The sequence below is a fragment of the Protopterus annectens genome, chromosome 6.part1 (assembly GCF_019279795.1).
Source record: "Protopterus annectens isolate FY-2018-M chromosome 6.part1, PAN1.0, whole genome shotgun sequence".
NCBI classification, from domain to species: domain Eukaryota; kingdom Metazoa; phylum Chordata; order Ceratodontiformes; family Protopteridae; genus Protopterus; species Protopterus annectens.
Genome location: NC_056738.1, coordinates 118924119 through 118937732, shown reverse-complemented (window position 1 = coordinate 118937732; position 13614 = coordinate 118924119). Strand labels below are relative to the sequence as shown.

Genomic DNA, 13614 nt, shown 5'->3' with positions numbered 1-13614 from the left:
TATTAGAGATCTCTCACTGTGAAAACTGCAGTTATAAAAATAGATCCTAACATAATTAAACCGGATAAAATTCAGTTGCTCATGTGTAATTACACTGCCTGGATGCCAGAAAAAAAGACATTTGGGTAAAATATTAGAAAATCACCTAGAAAAGGAGAAGAGAAAACTCTGGCTGGGAAAAATATTACAGCTCTTCAACAAAAAGCAGTTCAAGTTTCATCTTTGGTACAAGAGATAGCTACCAGTAATTTAGAGGAAAAAATAAACCAACAGATCTCAGAGGTGCTTAAAATAAGTGAAATGAAAACTTAAGTAATACATAAAGTCAAATAACAAAAATCTGGAAAAAAATATAAGAAGCTTAATCTAGCCATTCGAATGAGCTAAAAAAAATGCAAAAAATCAGAAGCTGACTGAGCATGAGGCTTACTAAAAATAGTAGACTCAGAAGACAGAGCAAACCTGAGATTTTCTGCCATACCACAAATGTTGGAAGGAACAGACTGTATTAATTTATGAACATACCAGCAAACAAGTAGGATTTGCTAATTGAAAAGGCACATTCTGTGTATGTTCCAAATCTGGTAATAAGAAAGCAATCAAGACTTAAATTGATAAAGACGCAATCATACCAACAGAAGAAGTTGTTTCTGACAATATTGGGTCAGAAAAGAAAAGTATTAAAAACTGGAGACAATTTGTGGAAAATGGTTATTCACATATACCATGTAGAACAGAAGCAAATTTATCTCAGCAATCAGGGAATGCCAAAAGGCAAGTGTGAGATTTGTGCTTCTGTATCCAGCTGTCTTCAGAATATTTTTTTTCCAGAAGGATCAAAGACATTTATAGATGCAAAAGGGGCTAAGGTAGAAATAAAAAAAAAAAGTCTGGCCAATAAAGAGTGGGCCACCAAGCAGAAGGGGACTCGGCTTCTCATTCTTCTGACAATAACAAAACTACAGAGAGTCTTTGCCAGTGAAACCTTTTCCACTGTTTTATAACCCACCTCTTACTACAATATTAACATGTTTTCCCTACCTAGTTCCTCCCCTCACTTCCATTTCTTTGAATGTTTAAGCACTAATCGCACTAATCACATTATCTATTTGACAGAGCCATTAATTCACCTCTTCATACACTCACTGTATTCAACATCTACTAATATCTATGTATCTTTTACGCTATAATAGTCTTATTTTTATAGGAAGGTAATTTAATTAATAAATGCATGTGTAATCGTTAATGTATATTAATTAATATCTGTTCATGTACATTACCGAATGTCTGTTTAAAAATTATTGTAACATGTTGGAGCTTTTCTCCCTGGGCCTATACAGAAAAGTTTTTTTTTTTTTTTTGATTAAACCCAGTCGGACAAACATAGTAAACAAAAGCAAAATGAAAATAAATAACAAGTCTGAGGGTCATTCCACTTATAGGTGATTAAAACACTGTGCAGTGGTATACAATCACCACATTTCTTTCCACCAACATAAACAACACTAATAGACATACCTGCCCTGCATCCTTTTTGATGAATTCCACCACCATACATGAACCCATGAAGATATAGAATAAGGCATATGGACTACGTCTTTTTTTCTATTAAAGTCTATTAAGTCTATTGAGTAAATATTGTGGGAAGAAATAGCCAGGGAATTGTTATGGCTAGGCTTGTATAGGCCCTAGACCCGATAGCCTAGTACCAACCTATGAACCTTTATTTCCAACAGTGTAAAGTCCACTCTTCACAACTGTCCCCCAGAAAATTTACTGCATCAATATTATAACTCATTTCCTTCCTTTCATACAGTGTGTAAATGTCAGGCACTCAGGTCTTTCTTCATAAATCATTTGCTTTAATATTTTCATCATGTCTGTAGCTCTCATTTGTACACCCCCTTCTACTTTCCAGAATTTGACTCAGTATTCTAGATGGAGCCTCATTTGTACCCACAATAATGGATTGGAGGGTTCATGGCCACTCATTTCCATTCACCAAACTTTTTGTCCTAGTCACTTTCTTAAACTGCTTTACACAATTCATCTAAGAGGTAATTACAACCACTGTATATTATAACCAATAAATATTTTTATGACTGCTCAAAGGTCCTCAAAGGTCACCATTTGAACTATGCAAAGCATTCAGTTTTTCCATGGATGAAGCCCACCAAAGAGCATTATATGGATTTTTTTTAATTAAGCCCTGGCTGTTCCTAACCTCTCTACCTTGCAATACTCAATAAAATTTGCTGGAGATTATCTGTAACCACATCCCCAGGTCTGTTGTCATAAGCAAACAGGCTAAACATGCTTACCATCCACATAATGATACATATGACAAACAGAACTTTCATAAATTTGAACCTTTTAGCATGCCACTGCTGAATGACTTTTTATTTGCTAAAAAGCTACCCCTAACTGCAATTCTTTGTTTCTGTTCAGTAAGACAATGCCCTGTCCAGCTCTTCAGTTTTGTAAAGTGAGAAGGTTGTTTACTAAAAACAATCAATTATGGGCAAGGTGTGCTTATTAACAAATCATTCTACTAGCTAAGGAGAGCTGAAAGCAAACAAACATATGCATACATACATACAAAAATAAACACATGGGTAGACAGATAAATAGAGAAATAAAGAAGTGTCATTCTGTTCGAGGTATTCAAAGATTGTAGCCATCTGAAACATAAGATAGTTGCTCTGTAGATTTTTCTGTTAAAAGCATGCTTCAAATTTGGTTGAGATTAGGTTGCATTTTAAGGCAGTCTACCTGCAACCAAGTCATGTCTATATAGCTTAAGAAAACCACATAAAGATGAATAAACACCATCAAAACTATATTCACATATTCTTTATCAATTTCTCGTGTTCATACAAATTAATTTGTGTTCTATTCTTAAAATCATATTCATTATCAGCACAGCTTTTGAGATACATTAAGTATATTTACCTGAAGTGGGACTTCAGAATCCATCTCAAAATCAGGAATCCTCTCTGTCCATGGCATAAACTTTCTGGTATCCCAGCAATCAGGGAATGCCAAAAGGCAAGTGTGAGATTTGTGCTTCTGTATCCAGCTGTCTTCAGAATATTTTTTTTCCAGAAGGATCAAAGACATTTATAGATGCAAAAGGGGCTAAGGTAGAAATTAAAAAAAAAAGTCTGGCCAATAAAGAGTGGGCCACCAAGCAGAAGGGGACTCTGCTTCTCATTCTTCTGACAATAACAAAACTACAGAGAGTCTTTGCCAGTGAAACCTTTTCCACTGTTTTATAACCCACCTCTTACTACAATATTAACATGTTTTCCCTACCTAGTTCCTCCCCTCACTTCTATTTCTTTGAATGTTTAAGCACTAATCGCACTAATCACATTATCTATTTGACAGAGCCATTAATTCACCTCTTCATACACTCACTGTATTCAACATCTACTAATATCTATGTATCTTTTACGCTATAATAGTCTTATTTTTATAGGAAGGTAATTTAATTAATAAATGCATGTGTAATCGTTAATGTATATTAATTAATATATGTTCATGTACATTACCGAATGTCTGTTTAAAAATTATTGTAACATGTTGGAGCTTTTCTCCCTGGGCCTATACAGAAAAGTTTTTTTTTTTTTTTGATTAAACCCAGTCGGACAAACATAGTAAACAAAAGCAAAATGAAAATAAATAACAAGTCTGAGGGTCATTCCACTTATAGGTGATTAAAACACTGTGCAGTGGTATACAATCACCACATTTCTTTCCACCAACATAAACAACACTAATAGACATACCTGCCCTGCATCCTTTTTGATGAATTCCACCACCATACATGAACCCATGAAGATATAGAATAAGGCATATGGACTACGTCTTTTTTTCTATTAAAGTCTATTAAGTCTATTGAGTAAATATTGTGGGAAGAAATAGCCAGGGAATTGTTATGGCTAGGCTTGTATAGGCCCTAGACCCGATAGCCTAGTACCAACCTATGAACCTATATTTCCAACAGTGTAAAGTCCACTCTTCACAACTGTCCCCCAGAAAATTTACTGCATCAATATTATAACTCATTTCCTTCCTTTCATACAGTGTGTAAATGTCAGGCACTCAGGTCTTTCTTCATAAATCATTTGCTTTAATATTTTCATCATGTCTGTAGCTCTCATTTGTACACCCCCTTCTACTTTCCAGAATTTGACTCAGTATTCTAGATGGAGCCTCATTTGTACCCACAATAATGGATTGGAGGGTTCATGGCCACTCATTTCCATTCACCAAACTTTTGTCCTAGTCACTTTCTTAAACTGCTTTACACAATTCATCTAAGAGGTAATTACAACCACTGTATATTATAACCAATAAATATTTTTATGACTGCTCAAAGGTCCTCAAAGGTCACCATTTGAACTATGCAAAGCATTCAGTTTTTCCATGGATGAAGCCCACCAAAGAGCATTATATGGATTTTTTTTAATTAAGCCCTGGCTGTTCCTAACCTCTCTACCTTGCAATACTCAATAAAATTTGCTGGAGATTATCTGCAACCACATCCCCAGGTCTGTTGTTATAAGCAAACAGGCTAAACATGCTTACCATCCACATAATGATACATATGACAAACAGAACTTTCATAAATTTGAACCTTTTAGCATGCCACTGCTGTATGACTTTTTATTTGCTAAAAAGCTACCCCTAACTGCAATTCTTTGTTTCTGTTCAGTAAGACAATGCCCTGTCCAGCTCTTCAGTTTTGTAAAGTGAGAAGGTTGTTTACTAAAAACAATCAATTATGGGCAAGGCGTGCTTATTAACAAATCATTCTACTAGCTAAAGAGAGCTGAAAGCAAACAAACATATGCATACATACATACAAAAATAAACACATGGGTAGACAGATAAACAGAGAAATAAAGAAGTGTCATTCTTTTCGAGGTATTCAAAGATTGTAGCCATCTGAAACATAAGATAGTTGCTCTGTAGATTTTTCTGTTAAAAGCATGCTTCAAATTTGGTTGAGATTAGGTTGCATTTTAAGGCAGTCTACCTGCAACCAAGTCATGTCTATATAGCTTAAGAAAACCACATAAAGATGAATAAACACCATCAAAACTATATTCACATATTCTTTATCAATTTCTCGTGTTCATACAAATTCATTTGTGTTCTATTCTTAAAATCATATTCATTATCAGCACAGCTTTTGAGATACATTAAGTATATTTACCTGAAGTGGGACTTCAGAATCCATCTCAAAATCAGGAATCCTCTCTGTCCATGGCATAAACTTTCTGGTATCAGGATCGATAAAGTAATCAAACACTGTACCCTGGGAAGGAAATTTGATGGATTTCATTTCTTTTGTCCACCATTTGCTAAACTCCATACGATAATCAATAAGCTGAAAAACAATAGGGATATTAATTATATCATCAACTGTGCTCAATTCATTTATAATAAGGCAAATGTGATATTTTATTATAGTAAATGAGCATATATATATATATATATATATATATATATATATATATATATATATATATATATAAGGAGATGTATGCAAAAGCACATATATATTTAAGCATTAATTGCAATATATGCATATGTGTGTGTGTGTGTGTGTGTGTGTGTGTGTGTGTGTGTGTGTGTGTGTGTGTGTGTGTGTGTGTGTGTGTCAGAAATATAGGTTTGTATATTGCTTTTCAGATGTTTATAGCAAAGGATTTTATTATAGTGGGCCAGTCTGCTAACAGACTGATTACTGTAATATCTTGTGTTTCAACACCCAATATGCTAAATTTACACTACCTGTTTTATCAATATAAATAAAAATCAAGTGTTAGCACTACAGCTAGAGAGTTAAAAGGGAGTAGAACAGGGGAGATCAATGCCTGATAATGCAATGGATAGTAAAAGTCAGCCAATCAGCATCTGATTTGGTCTGTTTATAAATGCTAAAAAACCCAGAGGAAAAAGACCAGACTACAAAAGGTGAGCAAATTCAACAATTAAAATCCAGATTAGTTTCGGTTAATAGCATTACACATAAATTAAACACAACCTTACAATTAACTGCTTTATACTGATATATCAACTAAGCCAAACTAGTCCATGTTAATTCAGTTATGCCTGTTTTTAACAGCTTACTTGTATGATGTTCAGTGTTCAAATTTCCTCAACTCAAGAAGGCTTTATGCCTTTTAGCTTCAGGGAGAAAGCACAGAATTTTTAAAAGAAGCATCATTTATTTGCATTTCACAAGAAAATTAAGTTCGGGAAGTTGACAATTTAAAATGCCACTTAGAAGGCAATCGCGGTTATTATATAATGTGAGTGAGAGGCTGACACAATTCCAGCTAAGCCTACAGACTTGATCCTGATCACAAGGTAATTCTGTTTTTTACTGTTGCTCCAGAAAAGCTATTGATAAGTTTATTTATTAATTTACAAACCAGATACCTACAGATGAAAGTTCAGAAGTAATCAATAAATCACTTTGCATGAAAGACATATGAGACACAGGATAGAGTAAAGATTGAAGAAGACAACAGGAGAAAGTCTTGCAAAGACTTCCTATCTTCATTGCTAAAATGAACACACAAACAGAAAACATTCAAGAAGCAGGGGAAGAATCACGAAAAAAAATTGTCTACTTATTTCATTAAACAGTCTTGAAAACAATGCATATACTCCAAAAGACATTAAAGTACATAAAATATTACTTGTTGCAGCAGGAACTAAAGCTAGAAATGAGACAAGAGTATTGAAAAAGCTACTTCGCTTCTTACTAGCAAAAATTTTAATTCTCTAATCTGTTAAAATACATACACAGCAACAAACTTTCACAGATGGGCAAAAAAAAGGAATTCTGAGTTTTGCATAACTGAGGAATTTAAAACTAAATGATACCAACATAATCTTGCAGTTTAAAACTAATCCGATAACTAAAAATGTTAAGAAAAAAATCTATAAACATAAATAAAGAAAACATCCGACAAATCTCATACTAAGTAAACCTAAAGGTATATCTTACAAAATGCAGAGACTATTTTCTTCAATGCATGCAGGTGACATTACAGATAAATGAAACTTACTTCAAAATGTACTGCAAAGTATAGTTTCAATAATCATTTGAATATGGGTTGTGCAGTGCTTACCAAGTTATGTTTCTATTAGAGTACTTGGGCTTTACCTTTATGTCTGAATTCCACACACTAATGGGTAAATACTACACAAGCAGAAAACAAACCAGTTTTACATTTAAAAAGTATCAAATAAAACACATTGTGTGGACAGTGAAGAAGCATCTACCAGAGGAGTTATCTAAATGACATAATCCAAATACAGACAGGTAATATAGATGAGTTATTTAACTTTGTAGTTTATGTGAAATGTAGGTGCAAAGATCTGCAGCTTGAAATTAACTATAGCACGACCAGAATATTCTATCAGATATTTAATAACAGTTCACATTGTGCAAGCAATAATGACAGCAGGGTGTGTATTATTGTATAAACAACTTATACCCGGGGTTGTTTTAAAGACTGATGCCACAGCATCCCTGGAGTGGTGCTATTTAACACACACCCTGAAGGGCATTATTGCACTTAGAGAATATGCTGTCTGTTAAATTATTTTGTATTTTTTTTCTTTTTATTACTATATGTATGTGTGTGTAATATATATATATATATATATATATATATATATATATATATATATATATATATATATATATATAGCATTGTTAATGTAAAATAGCTCCCCTGCCTAAAGTTTCAAACTTGCTATAGAACATGTAATTGTTTTGGAGGAAGTACTTTACATTCAAAATATACCTTATCTAAGTGTTTAATATCCACACATATACACATACGCATGTGCGCGCACATACACACACACACACACACACACACACACACACACACACACAGCAATTTTAATTAATTTGTTAATGAACACATCCTCAGATGTGTCATGTAAAAAAGGAAATTCACTGCAGTTGCCACTCTCAACCCCCACTCCTCTTCCAGTTCATGATTTTGAAGCATAGGGTTGTGCTGCTCTAACTAATAATTTCCTGCTAAATCGGTGAAGATTAGTCAGTCAGTAATGGTGGACATTAAGATTTCAAGACATCTAATGCTGATAAACTGTCTGTCCCTCTCTCTCTCTCATTCACTCTTTCTCTCACATGCATCCAGACACACACACACAGGATTAAAACTCATTCAATATAGCAAGATTTAAAGAGTTTCTTTCTTATCTTGACCCTGCTGTTGGACATCCTGTTGCAGTCACCCCAGTTTCTGTCCCCATCTCTCTCTCTCATTCATTCACTCTTTCTCTCTCTCTCTCTCTCTCTCTCTCTCCATCTCTCATGCACATGCATGCACACAAACATACACTAAGGATTAAAGTCATTCAGTTATGTCAGACTTAAGATTTTCATTCTTTTCTTGACTCTGCTGATGGACTTCCTATTGCAGGCAGCACTCTCTCTGTCTCTCACTGTCTATTTGTCTATCACACACACAGACTTTTTTCTTTTATAATTGACTCTCTAGTTTCATTTTACACAAACTAAACATCACAGTGCTGTTTACCGAGCATAAAATGGTGGCCATTCACTTTTAAATTGTGCACAATGTGGCAGATTTTTTCAGAAGGCATTACATGTAGATTAATACCCTGCTGGAGAAAGTTCATTTTTCAATCAGAATAGAGATATACAGGTTGCCTATTCTCTAATGGCTGTTAAAATATTTCTATGTCTTATTTCAGTGGGAAAGCTGCCACCCAAAATATGTTATTTAAAATAACCTAAATCATAATTTTGAAGGTTAACAAAATTTACAACCAGGAGTCTACATGCCATGGTAAGATGGAAAAAATGAAAAGATTTATTAAAGAGAATATTGCCATAACCAGGTATACACCAAGTATGCCATGTCAAACACTATATTCCACATCCATTCATTTAAATTGCAAATGTATCTTTAGTAGTTGTACATCAATATACTGAAGTACTGAATAATGGATGCGTAAATATAAAATACAAAATTACTAGTATTCCAATCAGAAGATGTCTGCATCATGAATATCTAAATGAAATGTCCGTTGTCCGCATGTATAGGTTATTTTCTTATGATACAGTAAAGTGTTTTGAATCCAATAATGTTGAATAGCATAGACATACTGCAGGCATACATTAGCCAGCAACTGCATCGTTTAATTATATGCAGTAAAGTGTCATTAATCCACATTAACTGTTTATGCTTTCAGTGGCCATAATAAAGATTTCCAATTTTATTTCTGAACCTTAAAACTAAACATAAAAACTGTCATCACAGAATCAAACTTGTGAAAAACCAGTGCACAGAAGAACACACTCAGTCCCATACAGAGTGATTTTCAGTTATATATTTATATTTTTATTTTACCTATTTTTGACCAGGGGCAACTGAGGAGCACTGTCTAGTTAAGTGACTTGCTCAGAGTCACACATCTGGCAAATGAAGGTGAAAGGAAAGAGTCTCTGTAAGATAGGCACATGAACTAGCTCAATAATATCTCAGGGCTTTAGTTCTCTGCCTTAACTCCTACTTTCTACCTTAAGATAAGGTTGGTTAGAGCATATATTAATTAAAAAAGGACAGTATCATAAGTAAACTTACCATAACAGTATATGTTCAAATGGTCACTGCTGCAGTAGTCTTAGCTTTATGGAATATATCCTGTCAAGGATATAACAGCCAGACAACTTCCAAAGCTTCAGAACACCTTCTACACAACCCAACCACTAATCAGTTTGAGCTGAGCTAACTAAAAAAACAAGTTTGAATGCCAAGCTCTTCAGAGCTTTCATGTCAACACAGAAAAGGAGGCTGAGCCTTGAAAGGACAATGCTAGAAACAACAAAAAATTAGTACTCTCACCCTAGCATAAACAACATACCAAAAAACAAGGGATATGGAGGGAGAGAGCACATACTGTAGCACTGACATATTGATAACCACTGCAATAGCCTAAGCTGTATGGGTAGATGATCCTAGTTTAATACATTCAGGAGGTAAAAGAGTCTAGAAACACCTGGAAAATGGTCCTAGCAAAGCCTGATCTAGACCTAGAGAAGGAAAAAGCTTGTAATGCCTTGCAAATATAGGTATAGAGGACCAAGTTACTGTTTCTAGAATACTTCTATCTCATTAATACACAAGGTTTCAAAAATCATAACTTCTTTAAAAACTGGGGCTATAAATGTACTCATTCTTCTTGTTACTTGAGGGACTCTATCAGCCAAATAATTGCTATTATTAACTCTATAATGTAATGACATAATGTAATAATTGCTATTATTAACTCACCCCTTTCATTGAAATATAAGGTTAAACTGAGTTGTCTAGTGAACATTTCAAAATTCACAAAAAAAAAAAAAAAAAAATCAACAAAATCCAAATAAAAAGCAGGAACAAAGGGGAAACCTTTTGACAATAGGTCATGATGTACCTCATTTATTACCACTATAATTATAATTATAAATAGAAAAACCTTCCTTTTGGTATAATACACAAGTTTCGGAAGCATTTATATCAGCAACAAAACCTGGTAAAAAAGCATCTACATTAAATCACATTCAACATGTACTTTGCTAAGATCTTGTTGAACAGTTTCTACTGTGTTAGAACTTTCAACCACTTCTAATATTAATGTCCTCTCCTGTTGTTTTGATGTGTTGACATGAAAGCTCTGAAGAGCATGGCATTCAAACTTGTCTTTTTAGTTATTAATGAGATTAGAAAGGGTCTACACGGTGTAGGTAGACTTTGTGAATATGATAATTTGAATGAAAGGGAGAGGAAAATGTTGTACAACTTGGCCAACAATAAAGATGTAAGAATAATGAAGCTCGATAAAGGTGGGGGAGGTGGTTATCATGTCCCAATTGGACTATGTGGCCAAGATGTATGCTATTTGAGTGATTGTACAACCTATCAGAGAGCCTCAAAAAATGAAATGAATATAGCCTACCACACAATAGATTTATTTTTAATGGATGCATTATTCCAGGGGGCTATTAATGAAGAAGCATATAATTTTTTTAGAGTTAAATACCCAGTCATACCTATTTTATTTAGTATACCTAAGGTCTACAAGAATATGAGAGCTCCACCTTTTAGACCTATTGTTGCTGCCAGGGGGTCTAAGACAGAACCTCTGGCAGCCTTTGTGGACAAAGGTATGCAATGGGTTGTGGTAGGGAAGGATCATATTTTTAGGGATTCCTGACATTGTTTAAATAGGTTGAGTAACATAACTGATTTAACAAATGTTTATTTTTGTACGATTGACATAATAAACCTATTCTCAGTAATCCCACATATAGAGGGCTAGATTATTTCAGGGAAAGTTTATTAAAAAGTAAGAAATTGGATGGGGAAAAAATTAACCTCCTGGCATCATTGATGGAATTGATTTTAAATAGCAATTATTTGAGTTTTGAGGGGGAAATCTTTCACCAGTTATCGGGGGTGGCCATGGGTACAAAGTATGCCCCAGGCTTTGCTAACCTTGTTTTGTTACATTGGGAAGAACTTTTTGTTTCTGAGTCCAAGTTTAAACACAATATTCTCCTATATAGTAGTTTTTGGACAATATACTTATTTTGTGGAAGGGAAGTGAAAGTGAAGCTAAAGAATTTGTTTTATATTTAAACTCCACCACTATTATTTAAGATTTACAAGTACTTGGAAAGCAGAAGAAATTGAATTTTTAGATATACATTTGGTTAAAACACATGAAAGATTACAAAATAATGTTTTTAGAAAGAAAACTTACAGTAACTCACTATTGCACTATCAGAGTGCTCATCCATACTCACAACGTAAAAGTATTATTAAAGGGCAGATGATTAGGATTTCTCGTTTAGTGAGTGAAGATGACATATTTGAGAAGGAAATATACACCCTAATAGGCATGTTTCTAGGGGGTTACCCTTTAAAATTGTTGTTGAAAATAAATAAAGAGATTTTTTTGTAAAGGAATACTCATTTCCCACCCATTTTGAAGGGCAACACAATGTTAGATAAGGGTGAGCTAACTACATTCAAAGGGAATTCAATGATTTTGAAATTTAATTACCAAACTCCATGTAAAAAGAATTTGGTATTCTAGTTCTGATGTCAACATGAAAGATAAATTAGGTGTCACCCCTAATTTTGTTTTTAGTAGAGGTAAAAATATTAAGAATATTCTTGAACAATCACCTGCACAGTTTAACCATTCTAAAATGTATAAATGTGGGTCATGTAGAATGTGTAGGTATATTAATGAGGGACCATATGTGCTGGTCAGTGGTTTTAATAGGACAATTTCATGCCCAGGCAGATGCTGTTGTAACACTAGTATGGTAGAATATGTGGCTACCTGCAGCACCTGCCTGGGCTTTTATGTATGAATGACTACAAGGAAAGTTAAGGAGAGAATGGTCAAACATGTTAGGGCAATAAGGAGTAAGGAAACAACACGTCTTATACACACCCAGTACATCATGCCCTAATTTTAAAAAAATCACATTTTTTGTTATAGATAGGGTGAAGATGTGTGATAGGGGGGCTGACATCAAGTTAAAAGTTGAAGTGCTTGAAGCTAATTGGCAAATTAGGCTTAATGCCATGAATGCTCCAGGACTTAATGACAAAATTTCATTATACCCCTTTTTTAAAGAAAGAAGTTATTTGATTTAAAATACTTTGTAGATTATAAAATATGACGCTATTTAAGGTTTTTATAAAGTTTTTATATTTAAGCTTATTATTTGTGAAGCATACGTTTCAATAGGGACATAAAAGTACCTCTAATAATACGTATATGTATATTTATTATTACATTTAATATTTTTACATTAATGTATATTTTTATTTATTCAATGAGTGCACTATTTATTATTATTATATATTTGTGCATTGTATTTGTTTAAGTAGAATTTATGTAGGATTTGAAAGTCAATATTTTAAAATACCTTAAAGTTTATTATGAGTGTTTTTAATATTGTGGCTTTAAGAATTTGTATAAATTAATCAGTTGTCAGTTTAAATTTGTGATGTCATTATATATAAATTGTTTTTTATGTACTCCACCTTTAACTCTGAGGAAGTCGTTGTATGGTGAAAGCACTTAGTTTCTGGAGGTTTGATGTGATTAAAGTGTTATAACTACAGTTCTTCTTCCTGTTTTCGGAATTTTCTTTTATTGCATATATGAACATGACTATGATATTCAGAAAGTTAAAAGTACTAATGCTTTGACTAAACATGTTATGGAACATCAAGGCCATTTTTTAAACTGTTTTGTACTTGAAAAAGTTATTCCTAATGAACAAGGGGGTCCCTGTTCGGTGATTTTAAAAAAAGAGAGCTGTTTTGACAATTATATTTTAATTCATATTACCGGCCAGGTTGAATGAGCATGTCACCATAACCCTCTTACTAAAATTAAAAGCTTTAAAAATATAAATATGTTCTTGTATATTTTTTATTTTTATATATATATTTATGCTTTTATATATAAAAAATATGAAGTACAGTTTTAAAAATGTCATGGGAATTGGAAGGTGTA

At 33.5% G+C, this 13614-nt stretch overlaps 1 protein-coding gene across 1 annotated transcript in view; it reads right to left on the bottom strand.

Annotated features, from left to right (window-relative positions):
• Positions 1-13614, bottom strand: part of LOC122805262 (dynein axonemal heavy chain 11-like) — a 4596980-nt gene that overhangs the window by 2453913 nt on the left and 2129453 nt on the right. The window contains exon 42 of the mRNA XM_044075350.1: positions 5225-5398. Coding sequence (XP_043931285.1) covers positions 5225-5398 — 174 coding nt within the window. The remainder of the gene's footprint in view (positions 1-5224; positions 5399-13614) is intronic.